The 27,729-nt window shown below is 36.6% G+C and overlaps 1 protein-coding gene and 1 long non-coding RNA gene across 6 annotated transcripts in view; both read right to left on the bottom strand.

The window, feature by feature from the left end:
• The window catches only part of LOC102157337, a 40,855-nt gene extending 34,744 nt beyond the window's left edge, over window positions 1–6,111 (bottom strand). For 3 of the 4 annotated variants that reach the window (XR_005366643.1, XR_005366642.1, XR_005366641.1), the window contains exons 1-4: window positions 5,419–6,111; window positions 4,630–4,761; window positions 3,778–3,920; window positions 891–3,375 (exon numbers count right to left, since the gene is read on the bottom strand). This is a non-coding gene — a long non-coding RNA (uncharacterized LOC102157337). The remainder of the gene's footprint in view (window positions 1–890; window positions 3,376–3,777; window positions 3,921–4,629; window positions 4,762–5,418) is intronic. The other variant, XR_005366644.1, reaches the window with a different exon arrangement.
• A 1,340-nt stretch (window positions 6,112–7,451) lies between these two features.
• Window positions 7,452–27,729, bottom strand: part of SLC27A6 (solute carrier family 27 member 6) — a 69,273-nt gene continuing 48,995 nt past the window's right edge. For both annotated transcript variants that reach the window (XM_038552060.1, XM_038552059.1), the window contains 5 exons: window positions 19,834–19,924; window positions 15,413–15,611; window positions 13,981–14,078; window positions 12,494–12,624; window positions 7,452–8,028 (listed from right to left, as the gene is read on the bottom strand). In XM_038552060.1, the coding sequence (XP_038407988.1) occupies window positions 7,852–8,028; window positions 12,494–12,624; window positions 13,981–14,078; window positions 15,413–15,611; window positions 19,834–19,924 (696 nt within the window). In that variant the 3' untranslated portion in view covers window positions 7,452–7,851. The remainder of the gene's footprint in view (window positions 8,029–12,493; window positions 12,625–13,980; window positions 14,079–15,412; window positions 15,612–19,833; window positions 19,925–27,729) is intronic.

The following is a 27,729-nucleotide window of genomic DNA, read 5'->3' as shown; positions in this document are numbered from 1 at the left end:
TGGAAAAATATTTGGCTGGGCTCCCAAAGCATGCAGGCCCAAGAATCCTCTCAGGCTACCTCAGACCACTTTTGCCTAGACATGCCACAGACAGTTCAACCCACACCACACCACATTGGATAAAGGGGCCCTTGAGGTCGTGCTGACTCCCAGGACTTTACTTGAACTGGGGTTCAGAATATATCCCCCCAACTACTGCTGTAATTAGGGTTTCCACAGTTCTTCTCTTTCCCAGTATTTGGCCTCAGACATCAGCCCGGGCACAGAGCCCATTTCCTGGGACTCACACCTTAATATGTAAACCTTCTGGATCCCCTGCCAGCAACGCATCCCCAATTCTAGTCTGGCAACCTTGAACGCTACCTCCAGGTACAGGAAACAGTGGCTCTGACTTTGCAGCTTATGCTTCTGAAGCTCGGAAGCTGAGTATTGACTTGTTCGCTCTGTGGTCTGCTGTAGTAACAGGCCAATTTTGAGGTAAAGGCTGCCCCATGACCTGGCTGGGTGGGAGGGTGGTGAGGAGGGAAGGGAACTGGGGAAAGACTGGTTCCTTGGACAGCCGGGATATGATTACATGTGCAGTGTTAGCCTCAAACTTTTAAGACAAGAAAAAGATCAAATGCCAGAGTGACTATATGGAGGGGAAATACTTAAATTATTCTTGAAATTACAGGAGTTTTGAAGTGAAATAGGTATACTTGAGAGGGCGTAGGATCAGAGAGTTAAATCCAGACTAGGATTGGAATTTACCTACTCAGGTGAGAGGGAGAAAAAGGTTAGTTAATTAACCAGCTTTTTAATTCTTGTGTAATTTTTCCTGATATAAGTTAAATTTTAGATTTTTAAAATGCAATGAGGAATGAAATGTGCTGGAAAGAGAATTCACTCACATTTTTACAAGTCCTCTTCAGGTCACATGGTAGTTGCAAATTTTAACCTTTAGGAAAGGCACTTGGATGGCTCAGTTGGCAGAGTTTGTGATTCTTGATCTCAGGATTGTAGGTTCAAGTCCCATGTTGGGTGTGGAGATAATTAAAAAAAAAAAGAAAATCTTAATTTTTTTTTAACTTCAGGAAAAAGTGAAAAAAAATACAGAGAATTCATCCTCATCATCTTCTCTTCTTATTGAAGACTTTCAATCCTAAAAGTCAGATATTGCCAAATATTATGAAAGGGAGTTGAGTTTCTGTTTTTCTTAAAGTTATATTTTTGTATTGCTACGAAAGTAATGCTTGTGCTTTCATAGACAATTGTATTTTCAAAATACAATGCAAATTTTATTCCACACAGTAACAAGGAAAGAATCCAGGCACTAGCCCATAAGTGCATTATAATTTCCTGGCATAAGAAAATAATCCACTTAGTTCTATGGAGAATGAAATGCTATGATTCCATAAGAGGAGCGATATGAAACTAGCAGCCTGAGCATGTGTCACCTGGGCCACGGGTTGACCCCACATGATCCTGGTACTCAGGAAATAGGCTGCCAGCCACTGATACCCAGAGAGCAGCGAACCAATGTAGAGATATCCTTACTCATGCAATCTATTTTGGCATACGAGAGTTATTTATCCATCTTTTAAAGTATCTTTGACAGGGGTGTCTGGGTGGCTCATTCAGTTAAGCATCCCAGTCTTGATTTCAGCTCAGGTCATGATCTTAGGGTTGTGAGATCGAGCCCTGAGTTGGGCTCTACTGGGCATGGAGGCTTCTTAAGATTCTCTCTCTCACACTCCCTCCACCCCTCCTCCCAGCTTGTGCTCCCTCTCTTTCAACAAGAAAATAATTTTTTTACATAAGGTAAGTAGTATAAAATTTGTGCTTATAAATTATTTCTTCATAATAATAGTCATTTCTAATTTTATTATCCTTTTCCCCTCTGGTTTTGGCTTACGATTACTACTGCTAATGTCAGACTTTGTACTTGACTTACCTTTGAACTTGATTTAGCAGCTTTCCTGAAAGTCCCTGATGTGTTTCCTACTAGGTAGCACATCAGAATAGTTTCAATGACAGGTAACCAGGAACCCCACTCAAACTAAAGGCATTTTATTGCCTCCCATAACTAAAAGTCCAGATGAAGAACAAATTGCTTGAGTGGTCTGATTTGGGATTTTGCTCCATTTCTCTGCAATGGCCAACTCCACGTTTCTGTATGTGTTGTTTTTTTTTCCCCCTTACTTCAATCTCCATGTAATTGTAATATAGCTGCTATCAACAATTAAGGCAACCTGTTTCCTCATTCACATCTGGCTGCAGAGTCTGGGTTTCCATTGTTCTCCATTAAAAGTAAGGAAGGACTTTCCCAGGAAGCCCCAGAAAACTTGCCCTGGTGCCTCATTAATGAGAATATGAGTCTGATCACCATTCTTAACAAGCCACTGTTAAAAGGAATATCAAGATCAACCAATTCTACCTCAATAAGCTGAAGTCAACTACACAAACCTTACAAATGACAGAAGGAAATTATCCTGCTCCTCCTCTCCATCATCATCATCCCCCTCACTATCATCACCATTTCAGATAGGTTAAGGGAGTTAAACATTGGCCTTCATTTACAGACTTTTTTTTTTTTTCTATTAGAGACCTCTACTGCATCTTGCCAGTCACCTATCCCATAGTATGGAGTTTCAAGTAGCCTTTTTCAGAATTTCTAAGTCCAACTCTTTCCTTCCCATGTTGCTCCTGCAAGCTCCCCAATCAAGCACACTTCCTCTCCCTGGGTTCTGCCAAATAAAGGTAAATGAATATACTGTATGCTATTCATTCCTGTATTAATTTGTTGATTAACACCTAGATAGCTTTTTGATGAATAATATGAAGGAATATTACTGCTTAGTTATGGTAATTATTGTCACGTTTGGATTAGTGAGGCTTGGGTAGCCAGCCACCTTTTCTGGAATGTAACCCTCTACTAAGTCCTGTCTCCATGGGAGGATGAATTATCTTTTATCTTTTCCATTGCCATTCCATTGCTTTTATCTCTTATCATTTCCATGAATAAATAAATTCATTTATTTTTTGAATTAGTATACAGCTCTAAATTTAAATACTAGTATTTCTAAGTAAATGTGTCTGTTCATTTATTCAATAGAAATAGTATTGCACAATCTAATCCTGTAGATAGCAAATGGCCATCTCTCTCTTTGCAAAACAAACGCTAACCATATTATGCATATTTAGTAGATAGATACAACAACCTTTTTTTAAAATTTTTTTTTTAATTGAATGTATCCAGGGCCTTCACGTTTGTTGTTCATTTCATCCTCACAACATTTGTGGAAAGTAGACTTATAAGTTCAATTTTACAGGTGAGCAAAATAAGGCTTGGCGAGCTGATTTGCCAAAGGTGACATAGCAAATTAAATGTTGAGGCTGTGAGAGAACAGAACACAGAAAGTCCTGACTTCAGTTTTACTTTCTTCATGAGTTTGAATAAGAAGTTGTAACAGCTGGACACTGGACAGGGCAATGTCAAGGTGACAGTGAATTTAATTTCTAGGAATCGCATATTAAAAGAATATTTTGTTATGTGTTAAACTTAGATCTCCAGGGTGGGCCAGTAGAGAGAAGCCACTGTTTGACCAGAAAAATTTTTAGGAAATTAAAGACACTACCGATCAATTAAGAGAGACGATTATCACTGTTCTACAGAGTTTATAGAATATGTTAGTCTGACGTCTCTCCTACACAAAAACAGTAATTTTCTTAAAATTGCTCAATCTTTTAGATTCCAAACATAGATCCAAGCATAGACACCTGCAGGTTTTTACTGACCTTGATCATTTTGAGGAGTTCTAATCACTTGTTTTGTAGAGTGTTCTCAATTGACATTTCATGCTTTTTCCTCTGATAAGACTGGGGTTATCTGTGGGTTATAGCCCACAGTCTTTTTTTAGTCTGGAGTGAATGACTAAAGCCTAAGAGAAACATATGAGAAATCTGTATTAATGCTTTGTTCTTCTCATATGTGGAAATTTCCCCCATTTACTATAAAACCCTGTCTGATCTAAATGTCTTTTCATGTTTTCATAGCACACAGATCATAAGAGCTTCAAATTATGTTCTCTTTCTGGTCTAAATAGTGTATGAAGGTAATTAAAGAGCAAAGTCAGGTATTTTGAGGCAGATCGAAAAAAATCAACCATTCATAGACTTCTTTTTTAAACATAATAGTTTGGCTTGCTTACCGATCACCAAACTATTTGACTAGTACAGGATTTACAGTAGTAGATTTGACCACTATCCTTGATATAAACCAAATGGTTCATATTTTTCCCTTACTGGTTTTCTTGGCAACATTAAGAAAGAACTGCCTTTTTGTCTGTTAAAAATTACCCTGACAGAGATTTGTTCATTATGTTATTGCCTTTTTGGCATAAGCTTTCACATATTATCTTTAATATTTGTAGCTCATTTGCATGAGGATATAATATCTAGTCTCAATACTGTAGCTCTTAGTATATGGAAAATTTGCTTTAATTTTCCATTATGTCATTGACAATTTATAAAACTTATGTCTGCAGAAAATAGCATTTTTTTTGGCTCAGATGTTCACTCATAGATAATAGTACATTCAAGAAATAGCACAAAGAAAAGCCATAGTAAAAAAGATAGCAAATGACTTACATAATTCCACTCCCAAATCCAGGAGCTCGATGTCAGCATAAGTCTGTCTTTGACCTACCCATTACCGGTTTGGGTCTCTTGTTCCTGTCCATCACGAACATGGAAGCCTTGGCTGCTCTATCTATTCCAGCCCTAATACATAAACAGGTAGAAAGAGCTAAAAATCTCTGCCAATTCTAAGAGAAATGCCTCATGAATCATACTAGAAGACCCTAACAAGCACAATCAATGGACAATTCTCTGAGTATCTGTCGAGATCCTTTACCGCAATTTTTCTTCCATATCAAGAATTAAAAGCTATGGAATTGAATTTCAGTTTGAATCAGAATTAATCTAATTACCATTTCGAAGGGCAAGATGGCAGCACTTAATTTCAGGCAATTTTGGCTTCTCTTCTATCTATCATTTCCCTCAAATTTGGGTCCACCTCCTTGAGAGTGTGCTGTGGACACTGGAGAGGCGGGGGAGCATTGGGGTACCCACCACGTAGCTGTCTCCGGAAATGTCAGTTTTATCTGGCTCCCAGTCAAAGATCCATAGTTAGCCACTGAGATGCCCCTTATTTCTAGCCCCAGCCATCTAGAAGCCCAATGTCCTTCTCACTAATTTCCTGCTAGAGTTGGAGTCACTGGAATCATTCTGTTTCTGAAATAGCCTCATCGCTTCTCTGTGACTCTAAGACCAGAGACTTTCTATTCAAGGTATAAACCCATTCTTCTAGATCCTCTCTTTTCTATATTCTCTTAAGGACTTCATTTTTTAGAAATTAAAATAAGAAAGCCTCCTCACCCTCTGCTTTTGTCCTAGTGAATTTAGTTAGATCTTGATAGGAATTCAATTTTTCATACTCTCCTCCCCTTTGTCGTCGTTGTCTTCTTCTTCTTCTTCTTCTTCTTCTTCTTCTTCTTCTTCTTCTTCTTCTTCTTCTTCTTCTTCCTTTTCTTCTTTTTTGGCAAATGTTCTTAATATATAATACATGTGGGCGACTTCCTTCCCCAAGTTTCGAGACATTTTGTTGTAGTTTCAAGCTCCTTAAAAACTTTAATCCTCAGAATCTTTTGTCTTCAAGGAGTTTTAAATGTCATAGGGTCTTATTTTCTATTTCTTTCTTTTATGTCATGAGTTATTTTGTGTGCTGATAGAAATTTCCTATAATCAAGGGAAAGGCGGAGAAACTCATTATCTCAATTTTCTGCAATTAATTACCCCAGTTACACAGAGGGCCCATCTTAGTCTTTAGATATGTTTTCAATGTGGTTGGAGTTTCTTTTGCCTTTAAAGTAGTTTTCAGTGGCTTAAGTGTGAGGCTTTGTTTCCCTCATCCATTGTTTCTTTAATAATGTGGTCCCATGTGTTTTCTATTTTCCAGTAACTTCTGATAATGTTTTATCTACTGAAGACAGCCTTTCTTGTCACCCCCCCCCAATCTTTTAGTGGATTATTGTCTTCATAATATTTTGTCTTTTACTGTAATGGATTTGGCAGGAAAGGTATGGGTACGGGAGTGAGTTATGTATGCTACATTCACCAGTATAAGCTCATCTCTAAAGATTTTAAATAATTATGAGTCAGCAGAAAACATGTTCATTCAGATTTATTGCAGTAAAGAGCACCCATAAATTAAAAATATGTACATAAAGGCAAAACAGATTTTTAATGGGAAAGGTGAAGAACACCAAATCACCAATATAAAAATTAAGTGCCAATTTACTCATTCACTTAATAGTTTTTAAATTAAGATCATTCATCCATCCTCTTACATAGAGTGGGAGAATGGATATGCTTAGACTTACTTAATTCATTCTTATTTAAAAACTTTCTCTTTTAAAATTTTTAATTTTTGCAAAATTAATTACTTTTTGTCAGTTTTTTAATCCTAACGTTTGACGTTTTTTGTTTTTTTAAAGATTTTATTTATTTATTCATGAGAGATAGAGAGAGAGAGAGAGAGAGAGAGAGAGAGAGAGGCAGAGGGAGAAGCAGGCTCTACGCAGGGATCCTGACGTGGGACTTGTTCCTAGGTCTCCAGGATCACACACCTTGGGCTGAAGGCGGCGCTAAACCACTGGGCCACTTGGGGCTGCCCAAGTTTGATGTTTTATTTCTATGCTACCTATGCTTACCCTTCACATTTAACAAATATTTTAATGTTATAACTTTTGTTTTCCTAGCAATGACGAAAAGGAACTACAGTATCTGCAACTCCTCTTCCAACCAAAATAAGCTTTATGACATGAGGCAAAGCCAACTTTCCTTCTCCTCCTACAGGGAGCTAGGTATATGGGCAAAAGGAGCTTCCTGCTGGGCTCTGCTCCACTTCTTAGCCTAGCTCCACAACCCCCTCCTGTGTAAGCAAGCTTGCTTTGCTAAGAGTCATTCATGTGGCTCTAGCTTGAAGCAAACCTGGAGCCTGGTGCTTCCAGATTGAAAGAAGTACAATTGTATGTGTTACAATATCCCCACAATACATTTCTCAGTTAATAGCTCACAAACCTGTTCACACCCAAAGCCTTTTCTGACTCTGATCTTGGTGTTAATACCTGTGTTCTATTCTAGTCCATTCTTTCTCTGTATCATTAGTGGTTTCTACAGCTCTGTTGGATTTTATCACTAATTTGATTCCTTGCTGGTATCTTCCAAACATTCCTAAATGTTTTGGGCTTCCCGGTTTTTCTGCTTTGCTGTATAACATTCCTATTTTTTTCTTCTATCATTGGAATAGGAATTCAGTAAGGGATATAGGAATGCATGCATCAGATCAGTCAGCTTCCTCTGACTGGAGGTTTACAGTCACAAACATCAGAACACAACCTCAAAACACATATTAATGAAGATGATTTTATTGAGTCATAGGATGGGGCACATAAAAATAAAACATGTGAACAAAATTTAGCCATTTATTCAAAACTAGAAACTTTAAATAGCAAAAAGTACATTTTTAGTGAGTTTCTAAATTGTCAACCACTTATGGATTATTTGGAATCCTTACAATTAAAGCAAATATTTAGTTATGCACTGAACTCCTAAATAGGTAAAACAAATAATCAACTAAAGTTTGTTATGAACTGAAACAAATGAAAGTTCCTACTTAAAAGTTGTATACTAAGAAAACACAGCATATGTTAATGTCTATTCCTTCCCCCCAAATCAAGTTAAAGAATCACACACTTTCCTCACTTCTCATAAGAAAACATATGAAAATCCCATGTGTAAAAAAAAATCTTAAAGTTTGATCTCCCCTAACATTATTTGATTATAAAGTTCTTTGGTCAATGGAATATAAGATTTTTTCAAGTTATCCATGAAATAAAGTGGGTCAGAAATTTTCAATGGACTAAATCCTTCTTCCACCAATTGAAACTTCTGTAGTTTGAATGTCCCTGTTGTTTCCATCTTCTCCTACAAAGTAATTACCAGGATTAGTGGAATCATTTACTATTATCTAAAACATATAAATAGAATATTCAAGGAGACTGTAATATTTAATTATAACACTTTTTTATCCAGTGACCATCTCACTATTTCCTATTAATAATTTAACTTTAGAAACTTTAAAAATACCCTCTAGAGCACTGGAATCTTTAGCTTGCTATACCTCTGAACTTCAGGCAATGTATAAGAATTATAATTGTTGAAAATGAATTACAACTGACTATAGACATGCCTAAAACACAGCAAGCTTATCTCTTTAATCCACTGTCAACACAATATCATATACAGAGAATGCTATTGACAACAAGAAGACAGAACCTATGAAAGAGAGCATTTCATTCCATTAGACAGATTACTATAATATAAAGACCAGAAGAAGTAAAGGATGACCTGAAACAAGGATTCCCAAACTGTGCACTGAGGTGCTCTGTGGTACCTCAGTGAATTTCCAGTGTCTCTAAGGTATATTTTAAAATTTCCAGGTAAACCCAGTACAATCCATTGGTCACCACTTGCAAACTACTAGCTCAAGTAGTTCCAATATTCACAGTTCCAATATTAGTTTGTGACACATTCTTTTCAATGATGCCATATCTTTGTGAAACAGAGTTTTAAGTGGTTGTTGTGATAAAAGACAAAGACAGCCCCAAATCAATGTGGGACAAGGAATTCAGCTGGCCCTGTGCAGTCCAACGTAATGCCAGTGTTTGAGGAGCTGTCGAATGCTCCTCTTACATCTCTTTGGTACTTGTGATTGTCTAAAAATAAAAGTATTTTTTCTTTCCATTTATATGCATTTTTTTAAAGCAGCAACTCATTTATTAGACCTAAATACTTAATGAATTTGTTTTGACCTAATTACTCAATAAATTAAAGGTTAGGTATTTGGTTGGCCCACGAATGCCAGGAAATACTTATTGAGACTCTATAGATGCCATAAATCTAGAAAGTTTAAGAAGCCCTGCTTTAAGGGATTGAAGAGATAAAGTGGATATCTCTGTGACAGTGTCAGGCATGAAGAAGCAACCTGTTTTAAACTAGATGACATGTAGAGATCCTTATAAGGTTTTATGAATAACTTGGCCATTTTTATTCATCCTTCTGGACTAATTCAATACTCAAATTGTCTTTGAACCTCCTTCCCTGATCTCATCCTTTCTACTTTCTCCCTTCTCCACACTGTCATCGCAGAATTAGATCTGACTGTGTAGAAACACATACTCATTTTCTCATTTTTAGAAAATTAGAAGCTCATGTATTTATATAATTGATGTTCTAGCTTAAAAAAATAAAACAGCTCTAGTAGTGCCTATGTGGCTCAGTTCATTGAGCTTCAAACTTCATTTCAGGTCAAGGTCATGGGATCCGGCCCCTGTGGGGCTAGGTGATCAGCACAAAGTCAGCTTGGGATTCTCTCTCTCCCTCTCCCTCTACGCCTCCCCTCTGCCCACGTGCTCTCTCTCTAATATATAAATAAATAAAATCTAAAAAACATACAGAAGAGCTTCATAATACGTCAGGTATATTTCTCCAGGTTGGGTAATTTTTCATTAGCTAATAAAAACCATTAGGTAATGGTTTAATAAGATCTCATCTAATTATAATATTTTGATTAACAATACTCTTATTCTAACTAATAAAGAATATCAAAAATTTTTACTGCTATACACAATGCTTTGTAGAACATCTTTATATATAGCATTTGTTCAGCTTTGATTACTTTCTAAGGATACATTTCTGAAATGGAATTACTAAGTCAAAATATATGTAAATTCTAAGAGCCTAATTATTTACTTACCAAACTGTTTTCTAGAGAGGTTATAACAGTTTGTTTCCACTAGCAGAATGAAAGGATCAAGTTACCTCATCCTACTCATATTGAGTAATACCATATTAAAATTTTTTTTAGTAAATTTAAGGAACCTGAGTGGCTCAGTCAGTTAAGCATTTGACTCTTGATTTTGGCTCAGGTCACAATCCCAGGGTGCTGGGATGGAACCCTGTGTTGGGCTCTGAGCCCAGTGGGGAGTCTGCTTGAGGATTCTCTCTCGTCCTCTCCCTTTTCTGTTCCCCTCCACTGGAATAAATAAATACATCTTAAAAAAACATTTTTTTTGTAAATTCATTGGCAAAAAAATCTTTTTTTTAAAATTTGTGCTAAATGGATTTTGATAAAATAGTTGCTTAATTCATTTTGTCAGAAGTGACTTAAACTTTTGGACTGCTTATTATATCATTTATTAAACATTGTGACTGCCAAGTAAGCATCATGCATTGTGCTAATTATAGCAAATAGTATAATAAATATAACAGCCACAGCTCTAGTTCTTTAGTTGTTTAATGATGCTAAAGTATTTTCTGAGTTTGTATAAGATTGATTTAGGTTTTTAGAGTAGTTCTATGCCAAAGTATTTCTTCTGCTTAATTAAAGTGAATTTTAAGTTGCTCTAGGGGAAAATCATTGAAGATATTATTTAAACTATCAACTGTCTACTTCATTAAACTATATTATTTCTAGGGTAGGAAGAGGCAACTGGGTGTGATTATTAAAAGGAAACATGAGAAATCCTTGTGCTGGGCAGTCCGGGTGGCTCAGCGGTTTAGCACCGCCTTCAGCCCAGGGCGTGATCCTGGAGACCTGGGATGGAGTCCCACGTCGGGCTCCCTGCATGGAGCCTGCTTCTCCCTCTGCCTGTGTCTCTGCCTCTCTCTCTCTCTCTCTCATGAATAAATAAATAAAATCTTTAAAAAATATATGGCAATATTGTGGGCAAGGTAATATACTCTAAAGCCATATTATAAAAAAAAAAAAAAGAAATCCTTGCGCTGCCAGAATTGTTCATATCTTGACCGCAGGCATTGATGAATGAAGTAACAACACAGGTGATAAAAGTGTATAGACCTTAATACACACACACACACACACACACACACACACACATAGAAGTAAAGCAGGAAATATAATAAGATGGATAGATTATATCATCGTCAATGTCCTGGTTATAATAGTCTTGGAAAATGTCACCACTGGAGGAAATCAAGTAATGGCTACACAGAGGATCTCTCTGTATTATTTCTTACAATAGCATGACTACCATGATCTCAATAAAAATTTCAACAGGAAAATAGATTAATTCTGCTTCATACTTCTGCTTACCTTTCATATTTCAGAGGATTGTTATGAAAACAATCTGATACAATGTATACAAAAGCTCTTAAAAATAAAAAATTATGTAAATGAAATCTGTGTTTATGACAGTTCAGATGATGTGTCCCATTGGCCAAGCGGTGACATGGCCATGAAGATTGCTCGGCAAATGCTTTAGGGATGAATATGATGCCATCGATTGATCCACTAGGGATCTAACAGTGATGTGATGAATGTATCCAGAAAAGTCCTATGTGATCAGATGTTAAGAGATAAGTACTAGCTTTGTGTACACAATATTAAATACATAGATGGCTGAATAAATGAGCAAGCAAAATTTTTTTGACGATTTTATTTATTTATTCATGAGAGACACACACAGAGAGAGAGAGAGAGAGAGAGAGGCAGAGATAAAGGCAGAGACACAGGCAGAGGGAGAAGCAGGCTCCATGCAGGGAGCCCAACGTGGGACTCGATCCTCAGACTTCAGGATCACGCCCTGAGCCGAAGGCAGGTGCTTAACTGCTGAGCCATCCAGGCAAATTTATCCAGTAGCTGAGTCAACTTTTCTTTTTACTATACTTTATTCTGGTAACCTAACAAGAGAGTACCCACCTCTCAAAATAAATAAATCAGAATTCCCTAAAAGTATAAAGAGGGAGATTGGACAGAATGAAGATAAAAATTAAAAGCAGAATTGCTCAGTGATGGAGTGTCTGCCTTTGGCTCAGGTCCTAGGGTCCTGGGATTGAGTCCCACATCAGGCTCCCTACAGGAAGCCTGCTTTTTCCCTCTGCCTATGTCTCCGTCTCTCTGTGTCTTTCATGAGTAAATAAATAAAATCTTAAAAAAAAAAATGCCATTTGCCTTTAGTTTTTGCACACACCCCGCGGACACCTTCATGTCAGCTTGGTGGAATGTAATTTTAGGCACAGAGCATCAAGTGTCATCACAAGGCTTGTGTAAAATGTAGTTTCAGCTTGCCAGCATCTCTGAGGTCTTGAGTGAAGAGGAAGAAAGCAATTCTATAATTAGGACAAAGACAAAGACTCCCTAGCATTTCATCAAGTTCCCTTCTATAATTAAGCTTCAAATATGGCATAAATTAGCATCCCAATGCTTTTCATTGTTGTTGAGATTTTCTAATACAAATAAAACACACATATTATCTAAAAGATAAAATGTTATTTTGTGATTAAACCTGGATTCCTGGGCTTGTAGTTAAGTTGAATCTTTAGTTAAGTAAAATTACCTGAATTTTAGAAATTCAAACACTAAACTTACCTGAATTCTTAAAAATCGTGGGCAGGCATAAGCTGGTAGAAATGTTACAACTTGTTCGTAAACCTTCTCCAAGTCTAAAGACTTATTTTGTTTTAAAATAATAGAAGCCATTCCTGCTTTTCCTTCATAATCTGAAAAAAAGTTTGAAAGAGCATTAATTTTACAAGTACTAGGTGATTTTTAAAATGATCCTGTTAATTACATACTAATTGTTGCAAACAGAGACATTAATTCTATCAAAGCAATAACAATGCAACAGTAGCAGACACGAGTGGGTCCTTCTCTGAGCACTTGATTGACTCCCCAGAAACAAGTTAGGAACAGGGGAGGGTAGAGTCTATTCTTAATTGTTGACACTACACAAATGGAATAGATAGACTAGAAAACACCATAAATAACCCTTAGTTTTCATTCTACCACCATTAATGTAAAATATTAAAAGGAAACATTTATTTAAAGGTGACTATATTTCAGACAAATATTCATGTCAAGGGTCAATGTAAAAAATAAAAGGCAATATTGTTTTTAAATTTTAAAACCAGACTGGTATTTCCATATCAAATTCCACCATGGTGCTCATCCACCTATGGATTTTTCCAGGGGATCAGAATAGAAAGCACCCAAGGTCTATTAGAGGAAACGTCCCCTTCTTCTCCTCCCCCATTTAAACACTCTCACCCCATGTGTCCCCTGCATCCACAAACATTAATTGGAAAATATTGTCATTTATCAAAACAAAACAAAACAAAACAGCAAAGGAAAACAGCTATCTCATAGTTTCAATTTGGTTACTATTCTTTACCATTCTCACCATCATGAGACAATCCTCAAATGCATATTTACAAAGGTAAATGAAGTCAAACAGGTTTTAAAATTATTTTTGGAAAAGATTCAACTTAACTACAAGTCAGTGTTATTAAACATTTAAACTAGAACATGTTCTCGTTTAATGGCATGCATAAACTCTAGTCATAAAGAGCAGACTATTGAAAAGCTAGAACTATTTTCAATCAGTGAGTCAGTTACCAGAATTTTTAAGCTTTACTTAAAAATACTCACATCCATTAAAATTAAGTTGATACCTAATGTGAACATGGCATTTGTTAGCCTGGTCTAGGGCATTACTTGCTAAAAAAAAAAAACTAAGATATTTATTTTATTTTAGTTTTTTAAAGATTTTATTTATATATTTGAGAGAGACAGAGACAGTGTGTGTGTGTGTGTGTGAGAGAGAGAGAGAGAGACAGACAGACAGACAGACAGAGAACAGGACAGTGTGCAAGCAATGTGGGCTCCATCCCAGAACCTTGAGATCATGAACTGAGCAGAAGGCAGATGCTTAATCAACTAAGCCATCCAGGCACCCTAGGATATTCATTTTAGTATATAAAAAAAGAAATGTTGAATTAGTAAGATCATTGCAGAAGTAAAGAAAAGTGGCACATTCTACTCTGATAATTCTTCCCAAACATGAAATATATTCATACCTGACACTGCCACCCCGTAGACGTTTGTTTCTTGTATGAAATCCAACATCCCAATAACATCAGCAACCTCTGTGGTGGCAACATTTTCTCCTTTCCACCTAAATGAAAAACAAGTTCTAGATCACTGCACCTATATTTGAAGAAGCAGTACCCAGTTTCCATTTTAGCGCCCTGCATTTGGTTCTGTGCAAGCACCTAGTAACCAAAAATAATGGCAATTTTGAAATGAAAGGCCTTTCTAAGGTAAGGAAGCACTTGTTGATGAGTCAACAAAATCAGAATTGCTGTTTTAGTTAAAATTACTTTATCTGTGATTCATTGGTATAAACTGGTTACTATGTTTTCCTATAATATGTCATAAAAAGAAAGTAACGATAACTCCCTCTTTATTTTTAATTTTTTAATATTTTTTTATTGAAGTTCAATTTGCCAACATATAGTATGACACCCAGTGCTCCTCCCATCATTTTGAATTCTTGTAACAGTTAGTTGCAAAACATTGCCTACCTCTAATGATAGAGAAAAAAAATGAAAGGAAATCTATAGTTGTCTCTCAATGTACTGACCCTTTTTAATTTCTAGGGATTAACCCCTTTGGCTCATTTAATGTACTTGAATTATGTATTGAATATGTTACTTCGATCAAAATAATTTTATATAAAGTGAGCACATAAGTTGGTACAAGAAAGTGAGGAAGTAGGAAATATGATTCACTTATTCATTCAAACATTTTTTGCATGTCTCCTGTATGTCCTCTACTATTCAATAGTCATCGAGTAGTAAAACAAAATAATTTCATAAGCCTAAAATAATCTTAAGGAATTAAGAAGCAAAATGTAAAAAAAGGAAACTTTTGCTCTTTCATTGTTTTTATCATTTGGTCAAAAATTAGACCATACTTGACCACACTGGCTTCTGTTTCAACTCTGCCATTTAGACATCACATCTGTCTACTTATTTTATATTCTACAGTGATTTATTTAAATAATGATAAAAATCGACATCAAAATGTAATTTAGATTTCAATCTAGAAACAGATAGCCAATGAATTTTTAAATGGGGAGACATTACTGAGATGAAAGCACTCTGTCTGCCCTGAAGGTAAAGACCAAGTGGTCTATACTGTTTCCACCAAGCCTTGCTTGGAGCATGGTTCAAAATCACAGAAGAAGGTTAAAACAGACACAGGGAGAGAATATAGTAATCGCCTTTCACTTGGCCAGTGCATAGAAAGATGCTCTGTTGGGCAGCCGCGGTGGCGCAGCGGTTTAGCGCCGCCTGCAGCCCAGGGTATGATCCTGGAGACCCGGGATCAAGTCCCACGTCAGGCTCCCTGACTCTCTCTCTCTCTCTGTGTGTGTCTCTCATGAATAAATAAATACAATCTTAAAAAAAAAATCACAGAAGCAGTACACTCGATGCAATTTCATACCTGAAAGTGTCTCCAATACGGTCCCAAAAATAAAGGAAATTCTCCTCATCTTGTACCATTAAGTCTCCTGTGTTAAAGTAAACATCTCCCTTCTTAAAAACATCACAAAGTAGTTTCTTTTCTGTGTGCTTCTTACTCCCGGCGTAACCAAAGAAGGGATTTTTCTCATTCACTCGAGAAATGAGAAGCCCAGGTTCTCCTGGGAGAGAAAGGTATTTTTCAGTGATTTGATTAAAACTATTAGTACACATATCATGCATGTATTCAGATTATATCTGACCAACACAACCAGTGTTGCTTACCTTCCCCTTAACTTGTTTTTATTATATTTGATATTCACTCTGGGTGCCTGCATCCAGCACACCATTTCATAGACTGCCACAAACACAAAATACTTTGGAAAAACTAACAAAAAGAAAGCAAGGGTAAACAAGGTATATTACATTTATTTTACATCCTGGGTGGATAGATCAAAGGCTACTTTTCTTTTTTTTTATATATTTTTTTTTAATTTTTATTTATTTATGATAGTCACAGAGAGAGAGAGAGAGAGAGAGAGAGAGAGAGGCAGAGACACAGGCAGAGGGAGAAGCAGGCTCCATGCACCGGGAGCCCGATGTGGGATTCGATCCTGGGTCTCCAGGATCGCGCCCTGGGCCAAAGGCAGGCGCCAAACCGCTGCGCCACCCAGGGATCCCCTACTTTTCTTTTAAGTTACATAGATTTCAACACTGAATAATGACAACTAAATAAATAACCATAATAAAAATCTTAATAAAATTATGATAGTAGTAGTATTTATTGGACCTTTACTATGTAGCAAGCCCCATGAGCCCCTTACAACTGTCATCCTATTGATTCTTCACAGAAATCCTTTGAAATTGGTAATTAAAATCCCTATTTCACAGAGAAGGATCCAGGACCCAGAAGGGTGAAATAAGTTACCGGAGACCAACAGATGGAAAGGAATGGACCTAGAACTCAAATTCAAGTCTATGATTTTGCAGCAAGGTTTCTATGCAATATTATCTCTGATCTAGAAGTTATTAGAAGCTTAAGAAAATGTTTTATTCCTATGGAGTACTGTGGAAATCCACAACCAGCGAGAGATGAGGCATGAGAGTTACTCATATTACTTATTTGTAGACACATTATCTGGAGAAAAATTTTAGATCAGGAGATGCCTGTGTGGCTCAGTGGTTGGGCATCTGCCTTTGGCTCTGGTTGTGATCTCGGGGTCCTAGGATCAAGTCCCGCATCTGGCTCCCTGAGAGGAGCCTGCTTCTCCCTCTGCCTATGTCTCTGCCTTTCTGTGTGTCTCTCATGAATAGATGGATAAAGTCTTTTAAAAAAATTTTTTTAGATCAGATTTACTCTAATTATTCAGAATTTTGCCCAGCAAGTTGCAAGGTAAAAATCTACTTCCAAGAGAAGGGTGGACGACACAGAGAAGCAGCAATCACTGCCTTAGAACATTCCAAGGTCATTGCTGACTTGCTTTGCCCCCTGTGAAGAGAGGCAATAACCAAGTGATTAATGAGATGGGGTTAATTCCAGCATGCTATAAAGCTATTATGTTATTTTAACAATATTCAAAGCTCACTGTTCCCGCTCCTTCTGAACATCCTGGCTTTCAAAGATACAGTTGCCTCTGGTCAAGCCAAGTCTGCTCTGCTACTGCAGAAGCTCATCGTTGTCACTGTCATTACTGACACCTTCATCGTTATCATCATCCTCGCCATTGTTACACTTCCTGAGCACTTTCTGGGTAGCAGTCACTATTTTGAGCACTTATATTTATGTATCCCATCTGATCCTTATCCCAAACCTGTAACACATGCCCTCATACTATCTTCATTTTACAGGTAAAGAAACCAAGAAAGAGATAGTAATTTGCTCAATGTCATACAGTTGCCAAATGTTGGAGAAGGGTTTTGTTGTTGTTGTTGTTTTATAGGCTCAGGCTTGGGGCACCTGGGTGGCTCAGTTGTTGAGTGGCTGCCTTCAGCACAGGTCATGATCCCAGGGTCCCGGGATCGAGTCCTGCACTGGGCTTCCTGCATGGAGCCTGCTTCTCCCTCTGCCTATGTCTCTGTGTCTCTCATAAATAAATAAATGAATAAATAAATAAATAAAATCTTTTAAAAAATAAAAATAAAAAATAAAGGCTCAGACTCCATGCTGAGATCAAGACTCAGAGGTGTAACTGATTGAGCCCCCCAGGTATTCCTGAGATAGGTGTTTTTAAACCAGGTTCATCTGACTCCAACACATATGCCCTTCAGGCTACATTCCCTCTATTTCAGAAATTTCCAAGTCTCTCATGTTTCCCTTAAAATTTATGTTCTTTGTTTTTCTTCTTCAAGACACAAGTTGACAATTTCTTCCCTAATTATTGCAAATGCTTAAAAAGATCACAGTGTTTCTTATCTATTTGTTCTAGGCAAACGTATGCTAGACACAATATCATTAGCGGAAAAAAATATTGAGTAATTCATAATGAGAATTGCAAAACATTAAAGCAAATGTTTGGGGACAATCTGCCTTTTTTAAAAATGATTTATTTATATGAGAGACAGAGAGTGCGCATGCAGGAGCACAAGTCAGGGGAGGGGCAGAAGGAGAGACAGAGAGAATACTCAAGCAGACTTCCCGCTGAGTGTGGTGCCCTACATGTGGGGTTTGATCCCAGGATCCTGAGATCATGATCTGAGCCAAAATCAAGAGTTGGCTGCTTAATTGAGCCACCTGGAACTGGGACAATCTGCTTTTTTTAGAAACCCTGAGTTTGTAAAAGCAGTTCTGAGATTGAAGTTCCAATGTCAGATATTAACTTGAATGCAATAAATAACACACTATGGAGGCACACTATGGAGGCATGGCTGGCTCAGTCAGTAGAGCATGCAACTCTTGATCGTGGGGTTGTGAGTTCAAGCTCCATGTTAGGTGCCGAGATTACTTCAAAAAATAAAATCTTAAACAAAATAAAATAAAAAACACACTAGAAAATATATATTTTCTATATAATTAAAGTTCTTTAAAATCTTTTTAGAAATAGCTTTTCTCTTGGACACAGTTTATAGAGTTGAATTAGGGAAAAATATGTGATAAATGCCATTAGGCTTGAAATTTAGAGGAAAAAGAAATTTATTTTTTAATAGATAAGCCCTATCTTCTTTCTAAGCTTCCAACTACCAGAACACACAAACAAACCAGGTTTGTAACCATTATCTCCACATTTGAAGAAAAGATTTAAATGAATTCATCTCTGAAATGTAGTCTAAGCATATTTTGAAGACAGCAAAAAGTAATGTTGGCCTGATTTATTCAGAGTGAGTCTCTAAACAATTCCAAATGCACATATCTACATTCATATTTCTAGACTGATTATATGCAGCAGCAAGCTAAGAGTCTAACCAAAAATTATCAGAAAGTCTACCTTGGTAGAAAAGAGAAGGGTGTATAGCAAGCAAGCCAGACTCTCCATAGAGCTCTCCATAGGCTCTCCATAGAGCTCTGCATATAACACTTCATTTCATTGTCAACAACAACCTGACAAAATAAATATTGTCATCTCTACATATGAAGAAAATGAGACTCAGCTTGAGTGGCCTGCCCAAAGTTGCACAGTTTCTAAAGGGTGAGAGCCCAGATACAAATATAAGCCTGCTTGACTTTCTACTATACCTAGAATGATAACTAAGGCATTCTTTTTCTTTTTTTAAAAAAAATTTTTATTTATGATAGTCACAGAGAGAGAGAGAGAGAGAGAGAGAGAGAGGCAGAGACACAGGCAGAGGGAGAAGCAGGCTCCATGCACCGGGAGCCTGACGTGGGATTCGATCCTGGGTCTCCAGGATCGTGCCCTGGGCCAAAGGCAGGCACCAAACCGCTGCGCCACCCAGGGATCCCTAAGGCATTCTTTTTCATATTATATCTTGGTGATAGAGGACATTAGTGCCATTGTTACAACTAGAGGTAGTGGATTAGGAAAAACAGGACACCGTAGTAATCTGTTTTAAACAACAGTAACTCACCATCCAAGTGACCCACTTGGGGCTCCTACTATCGATAATGAAACTATTCTACCTGCATTGAAATTCCAAATAAATTCCATTACATATAAGTAATAGCCATTCTTTCTTTTCTTTTCTTTTCTTTTCTTTTCTTTTTGTATATATTTTTTATTGGAGTTCTATTTGCCAACATATAGCATAACACCCAGTGCTCATCCCGCCAAGTGCTTCCCTCAGTGCCTGTCACCCAGTCACCACAACCCTCCACCCACCTCCCTTTCTACCACCCCTTGTTCGTTTCCTAGATTTAGGTGTCTCATTCTTTCTTTTCTATATTCAGTAGTAATTGAATAGAAATTCAGAAACTTTTGCCTGAAGAGACATGGTCAAATGCAAGAATCTTACCTTTTCTCACATGAATGCACCAGCCCTGTTCATTTCTGATGGGTTCATCTTTTTGAAAATCATACTTTATCAAGTCAAAAGTGAAAAGAAGCTGCAAAAGAAAAATAAAACAAACAATAAAAACAAAAGCAACAAAATATTTGTGTACTGACATCTACTGGTAGTAGAGTATACGCTCAGACAATTGAAATAAGGAATTAGGAGGCAGATTTATGAAAACAAGTAAACTTTACTGATAACAAATTAAGTATGTATTTGAAAATCAAAACTGAAGGTTTTAGTGAACAGCACTTGTATCCCAGCATTTACTTTCATTTCACTTTTTTGTTGCACATTACCTTAGCAAAACATTAATATTATTCTTGAATGAGTGGTTCTAAGCATCCTTGCTCTCAATTACCTTCTCTATTAACTCTAGGGAAGAGGAATACTTCTTGCCTTCTACTTTTTGCAATTATTAAAAAATATCCCTCGAGGGGCACCTGGGTGACTCAGCTGGTTAAGCGACTGAATTTTGGTTTAGGCTCAGGTCATGATCCTAGGGTCATCAGATCCAGCCCCACACTGGGCTCCACACTGAGCATGGAACCTATTTAGGATTCTCTTTCTCCTCTCTTTCTGTCCCTCTGCTCATGCACTCTCTTGGTCTCTCTCTAATAAATAAACAAATAAATAACATTTAAAAAAAATCCCTTGAAATGATGTCAACTACATGAATACAAGGACTTTATTGTCTATTTTTAATTTATGATCCCTTGAAAAGGCATTGGATGCCTACTTGACTTTTCAGCTTTTGCCCAGGCCTTTCACCTTCATGTCCCTAAAGTAACACTCAGTACTTCTGGGCACTGGTGTGCTGTGAGATAGCAAATTCATTAGAACATGCTCATCAGACTGGGAAACAAGCTAATTGTCCCCCATCTCTCCTTGTCCCTAAATGTGTCCAGCTACCCTACTCCTGCAATGTCCGCATTACCATGTCATGCAGATTCACCTATCCATTAAAGTATGACCCTGGGATGAAAAACTGCCGATGGGTTCAACTCAACCCCTTCATTTCATCTGTAAGAAAACTGAGGTTTCCCTGATCAATTAAATAAGCAATCTCATTAAGGTGAACTAGAAAATAGTAATCTAAAATTCAGAAAAAATAATAAAGGAGGACACATAGAAGGGAGAGAGACAAAAGGGGAGGAAGGACGAAATGAATAAATATAGAACAAAGATGTGGGAGAAGATGAATAAAGTTAGTGAGATAAATGCAGTATTATTTATCATCAAAGACTAGACACAAACATCCCTGGTTTTTAATCTCAGCAAAATCAGCATGTAATTAGAATCACAATTCATTATTTGAATTAGAATATAAATGACAGCAACTGATGTTGATTGAGCATCTACTATAGGCCAGATGCTGCTACTGGCCTAAGAGCAGTATTAATTTAATTACAAACACACTCTACGAGGTGGCAACTGTGCCATCTAAGATGTGGGCCAATGGGAGAGGTAGCAAAACAAAATATATTGTGATTCTATATTAACATGCAAGCTTGCATCTTGTTGGTCTTTGTAATTGGGATAACAGCTTTCTGGCCACTTGCCTAATGACTGGTAAAAAGAAAGGTTCCAGAAGTTCCAGAACGACATTTATCATTTCAGTCAAACAAGAAGAGAACCCTGTTTATTATCCATCTCCTGTTGTAACATGTTTTCTATTTTGAAAAATTTGCTCAGCAACTAATGATATCAGCGTTAGTGTTATTTCTTTTATATTAATTTGTCAACTGCATTCATGGATGAGGTTTAATATATACCAAATCACCCCTCAGTGTGCCTCTTATCACATATAGGGGTCTTGCAGGTCACAAATTGGGTAATTTTATGATACAAATGGAATTTCAATATATCACAGCATCTTCTAGACCTAGTCAGGGTCTGAGTAGTAAGGTTCAGCCAGAGGGACTTCTATTTTTTTCTTGCCTTCAAGAGATCCCACAAGATTATAAAAATGGCTGTATCATAACACAGATAAAAAAAAGATCCCCACTTTTATATCCCCTAAATGTATATGTGCATGCATAGCTATGTATCTGGATCCAGAGCAGAGCTGCAGGGAGCCCCATTCATAATTGACTAGGGAAATGAATCCCCAGCACTGTGCAATCCACACCTATGTGACTCAGACACTGCCCATACACTACCTGTATGCTTTTGTATATTCACATTTATAAATTTAGAAGTTGGAAAGAGAACACAAAAATTATTCTCTCTGTTAATTCAGAGGAATGTGACTTGTCAAAATTAAAAACTCAAAAAGTGGTAGAGCTTAAACTAGAGCCCTGGGTACAATGATTGCAATTCAGTTTCCCCTCAACATTATATACATTGCTTCGAGCTACACAATAGAGGCTCATTTCTCTGTCACCATCAGGAAAGGTTGGTTTCTCTGCTTTCTTAAACAGAAGACCCTAGAAAAGCACAAACACACATAAATCATAAATCTATTATATATATAATATTGACTATGCATGCATATCTATAAGGCATATATATCTATTTATATACATAAATACATATAATAATGTATATAATATTACACAGAGTTGGGTTATTATGAATACTTAGTCTTAGAATACATTGTCATGCAACAACATAGTTCTGAATGGTTCACAGAGTGAATGGTATTAAAAAAAACAAGCAAAATACAAAAATATGAAGAAAATTTATAATTTCTCCAAATTCAACCAAAAATAAACTGGCATTAACATGGTGTAATATATTCTCAATAGAGCCAAAGTGATCCCATTAAAGCTAAAACAGTAATAGTCTTTTGTTTGTAGTCTTTGCTCACCTCCCTATAACTACTGTGGTCTCACTGCTGTCCCTCAAACACAGCAGGCATGTAACCATCCGAGGGCCTTTGTACTGGCTATTCATTCCATTTTTTAAAAAAGATGTATTTATTTATTTATTTATTTTAGAGAGAGGGAGAGTGAGGGGGAGGTGCAGAGGGAGAGGGAGAGAGAGAATCTCAAGAAGACTCCCTGCTGAGCGTGGAGCCCTATGTAGGGCTCAATCCCATAACCCTGAGATCGTGACCTGAGCCAAAACCAAGAGTTGGAGTCTCAACCAACTGAACCACCCAGGCACCTCTATTCCTTCCATTTTGAACATCAGATTGTTTCACGACTCATTCTTTTATTTCCTTCAAGTCTTTCCCTAAATATCATTCTCAAAGTGCCCTTTCTGGCTACCCTCTCTCAAATTGCAAAAATCCCTCCCAACATGCACACACATGCACACACACATGCACACACACAATCTTCTTTTCCTGTTTAATTTGTCTCTTCAGCACTTACGAGTATGGAATGTTTATTATATTATGTGGTTTGTTTTCTGTCTTCCCCAACAGACTATAAACTGTACATGAGCAGGAATCTATGTCTGTTGTGTTCAGTGTGTTCAGTGAACACAGTGTTCAGGCATATTGAAGACTTTTAGTAGACTATATAAAGGAATGCATTTGACAAGCATCAGTACAAATGTGTTTAAATTGGTAGAGAGAAAGGTAGGAAATAGATTAATAAAATAATATATGAAAAATGAAACCACACCATTTTAAGAACTGCAGTCAATTTAAATTTCCTTGAGTTTACCAAAAGAAAATGGAACTGAAGTTATGTTTCTTAAGCACAGAAGAGATCAGTTCCTGTGGAGTCAAGAATTTAACCTTCACTCCAGTTTAACCAGAGGTCTGGCTTTCACTCTCAGCTTCTGGGAGATAATCTCTATGCCTCTGCAGTGTTATGGCCAACAGGAGTATATGTGTTAGCCTAAGGGCTTTTGGCATCCAGATAGTAACCATAGGATTTAGATTTAGTGTCTCTGAGCCATCCAAATAATGTGACGTATGGAGACTTTGGGTCTCCCAGCTTGACCTCTTGAGGTATTCGAGATAGAGGTCAACCGCACAAGCAGCCAACTAGATTCAAATAACGGAGCTGCAAAGAAGACTGGACACCGAGGCTGGTGAGCTTCCCTTGCTGGCAGTACTCCATGTACATTGTCACATGTCAGTTCCAGGAGAGTAATGCCATCCTGACACCATATGTAAGGACACCTAAAAAGCCTTGTATTTGGTGCCCTCCTGATTCTGCCCTATTGCTTCTCCCTCCATCTGATTTTAATCTACATCTTTTAGATGTAATAAACAGTAATTATGAGCATAATAGCTTTCAGTGAGTTTTTTGAGCCCTTTGCGAATTACAGAACCCATGGTGGGTTGTAGGACTTCAAAAGTGGCAAATCCTGTCAGACGTGAGGGTGGTCTTGTGTGCATTATTGCCTAACTTCACAGCTGGTTAAATTTCCTGGTCCATAAAAAAAAATGCCTACTTTTAAGATAATAAAAAAGTTTATAGAAATGTGAAGGAGCCTTTTATTAAATCCTTTTATTTACATTGTACTTAAGGACTTACTATGAAAGATGAGAAAATTAGCACTTATATTTCCTCCTCTCCTCCTACCTAATTCCCATCTTTGTTAGTGCTGTAATTATTTTTATATTTTCAGGATTGATACTTCCATCCCATCTATAAACATAATTTGGAGCTGTTCAATCTTCTGTATTTAAATGGACTCAATCAAAACTTTTAACTGAAGGCGATTTCTTTATTTCTAAATTCTGCTTTATTTTCAGGTTGATTGGACAGTTTCACTGAGTGAATTTTATAAAGAAGTACTGCATTCTTATAAATACATGAGTATTATCTTCTCTGATTTCTCAAACTTTTGAGGACACCTCTTCTGTCTTTTTACTCAAAGAACAACTGAGTCAGAAGTAAAATTCTTAGGTGAATACCTTCCTTCCTTTTTTTTCTGGCATTGAGTGTTTTGTTCTTGTTTTGAGAGATGCCTGAAATGATTCCCATCTGCACCCTACACTTTGTGCAACTTTTGTTTTCTCCTTAAGGTTCTTTAATTTATGTTCAGTAATTTTACCAGCATATATCTTTCTGATGGTCATTCTATATATATATATTTTTTTTTCCTGGAACACAGTGTGCTCTTTTGCTAAAGATTCAAGTCTTTAATTTAAGTAAGTTTTTCTCTATCAAGTTTCAGATACTTTTTTTCTTTTTGATTTTTTTTTTTCCTGCAGGAACACCAATTAGCAGGTATCAGATGATTGCCTGTGTTTTCAAAATCTATCTTTCTAATTTATTTTATATTCTTATTTTTTTTAATTCTTTTTATTGGGTTTGTGTGACTCCTTAATCTCCTCCATCTTGGTCCCTAACAATATTTACAGCCTGTAATATATTTGTCTTTGTGATACTTTCATTCTTCCTTTTTATTTTTTTCCCTTGAACTGAGTCTATCTACTTTCCACCCCATTTGTTGATTTATATTTCCCTTGTACTTTCTTTTGAACTCTTATTTTTAAAGAGAATATTATTGCAATTTTTGGACCTATGGGAAACTATTTTCCTAAACATTCCTCGGTCATTTTAGAGGGCTTATAATTTTGTTGTGTATCTACATTTTTTTCAGGTAGCTTTTATTAAGACTTATTTTCTCTTTTTTTTTCAAGTTTTATTTCCTCTAGGGATTTGTTTGTTCCCTCCCAATTATATTGTTCCCGAGGGCAGAAAAGGAGAAGCCAGTCTGTAACTGTTACTTGGGTTTGTCTCTCAAATGCAGTCACCAAATTGTTTACAGTGTTTTCTCTGGGGGTGTTATATTATAGCACACATACATATCCCTTCAGCTGTATGCACTTAAATGTAAGTACAGCACACAAAAAGGACATCTGGGATGCAGGAACTCTGTGTTGATGCCTCATCTTTTTCCTTCTCTATTAATATCTTATCTCTGTTTAGATGCTAATTTGCCTCTGAAACAGTAAGTGGAAGCTTTCATTAGGTTTACATTTTTGAGAGACAGACTTATCAAATTTCCCCACATGACTATGAAAAAAGTTATTGGCCCAAATTTTTCTGATGACCTGCTATGTAACAAAACAATAATACATGCATGAAATGAGAAAAGATAGAGTAGAATTCATATAATGCTAGGAACATTTTTTTTTCATTTCCAAGCTGAAAAAAAATACTAAAATAAGTTGAAAATCAGAAGTTTTCCAAATAGATTGGAGACAATCATGACTTCCTGCTTTATTGACAGTATCACAGTCTGACAGGGAATTTAAGATATTATAAAATTATAATGAAGTCAAGCCCGTAATGTTAAATACAAATCTTTTTCATTGTGCTCCTCCTGTTGGATGATTACTTGGGAATGACTCAGCTTCACTAAGGAGTTTTAATATGAATACCAAAGTTTTAATTCAACCAGTGCAACAAATTGAGAAAATTATCTGTAAGGAACGTAAAGCTCAGTAATATCAGCACTTACTTTCCCAAAATTACTTTTTGGAATGCAGATGCATTTCTGAGATGTCAATAAGACCCTCAAAATCCCAAAGAGTGTATCATAAAATTAGTTTGCATCTTCTCTAGGTGCCAAACATCAGAGCAACTTATACCAGCTTTGAGTCTATTTCTTTACTTTTAAAAAATTATGTGTTTATCTTTTCTGATCCTCCTCACTAAATGTTTATTTTGTATTTCTTTAATTTATGTTCTTAATTACTTCCTTCTTTTTCTTTGAGTTTATTTCAGTTGCTTTTTAATTTAACCCCAGAAATGGGTATAGGGCTCATAAATTTTCAACCATTCTTTTTTTTTTTTTTTAAAGATTTTATTCATTTATTCATGAGAGAGAGAGAGAGAGAGAGAAAGGCAGAAACACAGGCAGAGGGAGAAGCAGGCCCCATGCAAGGAGCCTGATATGGAACTTGATCCCGGGACTCCAGGATCACGCCCTGGGCTGAAGGCAGGCACCAAACCACTGAGCCACCCAGGGATCCCCAATTTTCATCCATTCTTATGTAGATCCAAAAGTTTTGAAATAGAACATTTCATTTTGACTCAGTTCAAATTATTATTATTATTATTATTTTTTATTCATTTGAGAGAGAGAGAGCATGAGCACGAGCATGAGCGAGGGGGTGGAGTGGGGAGGGTGGAACAGAGAGGGAGGGAGAGGGACAAGTAGACTTTTCACAAAGCATGGAGCTTAACGTGGGGCTCCATCCCACACCCCAAGACCATGACCTAAACCAAAGTCAAGAATCAACTGACTGTGCTACCCAGGCACCCTGTCTCAAATAGTTTTTTACTTTCAATTATGATTTTTTTGTTGACTCATGGAAACTTACAAATGTTTTATTTTCAAATATATAGGAGATGACCTACCTGTCATTTAAAATTTCATTTCTATCTTAATTAAACTGCTGATGGAGAACACAATCCATATTCAATCCTCTGAAATTTGCTGGAATTCCCTAAGTGGCCCAGTAATCTTTGTGAATGCTTTATAACTGCTTGAAAAGAATGGATATTCTGCAGTTTTTAGATGCAGTATCCTATATATGTCCATTAGTTCAAATAATTTGTTTAGTGCATATTCTCTATCATTGAAGATCTTCTTTTGTGTGTTCTATCAAATACTGAAAGAACTATAATAGAATATTTTACTATGATTCTGGAGTTTTTAATTTCTGCTTGAGGTTATAAACATTTTCCTATATAAATTTAGAGAATATTTTCTTTACCTTCACTTTTATTTTTCACTTTCACTTTTCTCCAAAGGAGTTCTAGACTTCTGTGCAATCTTTTGGATTCTATGGCTGCTATCAGTTGGAAGTCTTTTACTCCCAGGTAAGTGATTTTGGGGGGTAGCTTTTAGATTTTAATGGTATCTTGATTTATTAGAAGCCTATACATAATTTTTGAATGATATAAAAATTAAGTATAAGCAGAAACATGGGAC

The sequence above is a fragment of the Canis lupus genome, chromosome 11 (genome assembly GCF_011100685.1).
Source record: "Canis lupus familiaris isolate Mischka breed German Shepherd chromosome 11, alternate assembly UU_Cfam_GSD_1.0, whole genome shotgun sequence".
NCBI lineage: Eukaryota > Metazoa > Chordata > Mammalia > Carnivora > Canidae > Canis > Canis lupus.
The sequence above is the reverse complement of the archived record's forward strand: the minus strand, read 5'-3'. Positions and strand labels throughout refer to the sequence as shown.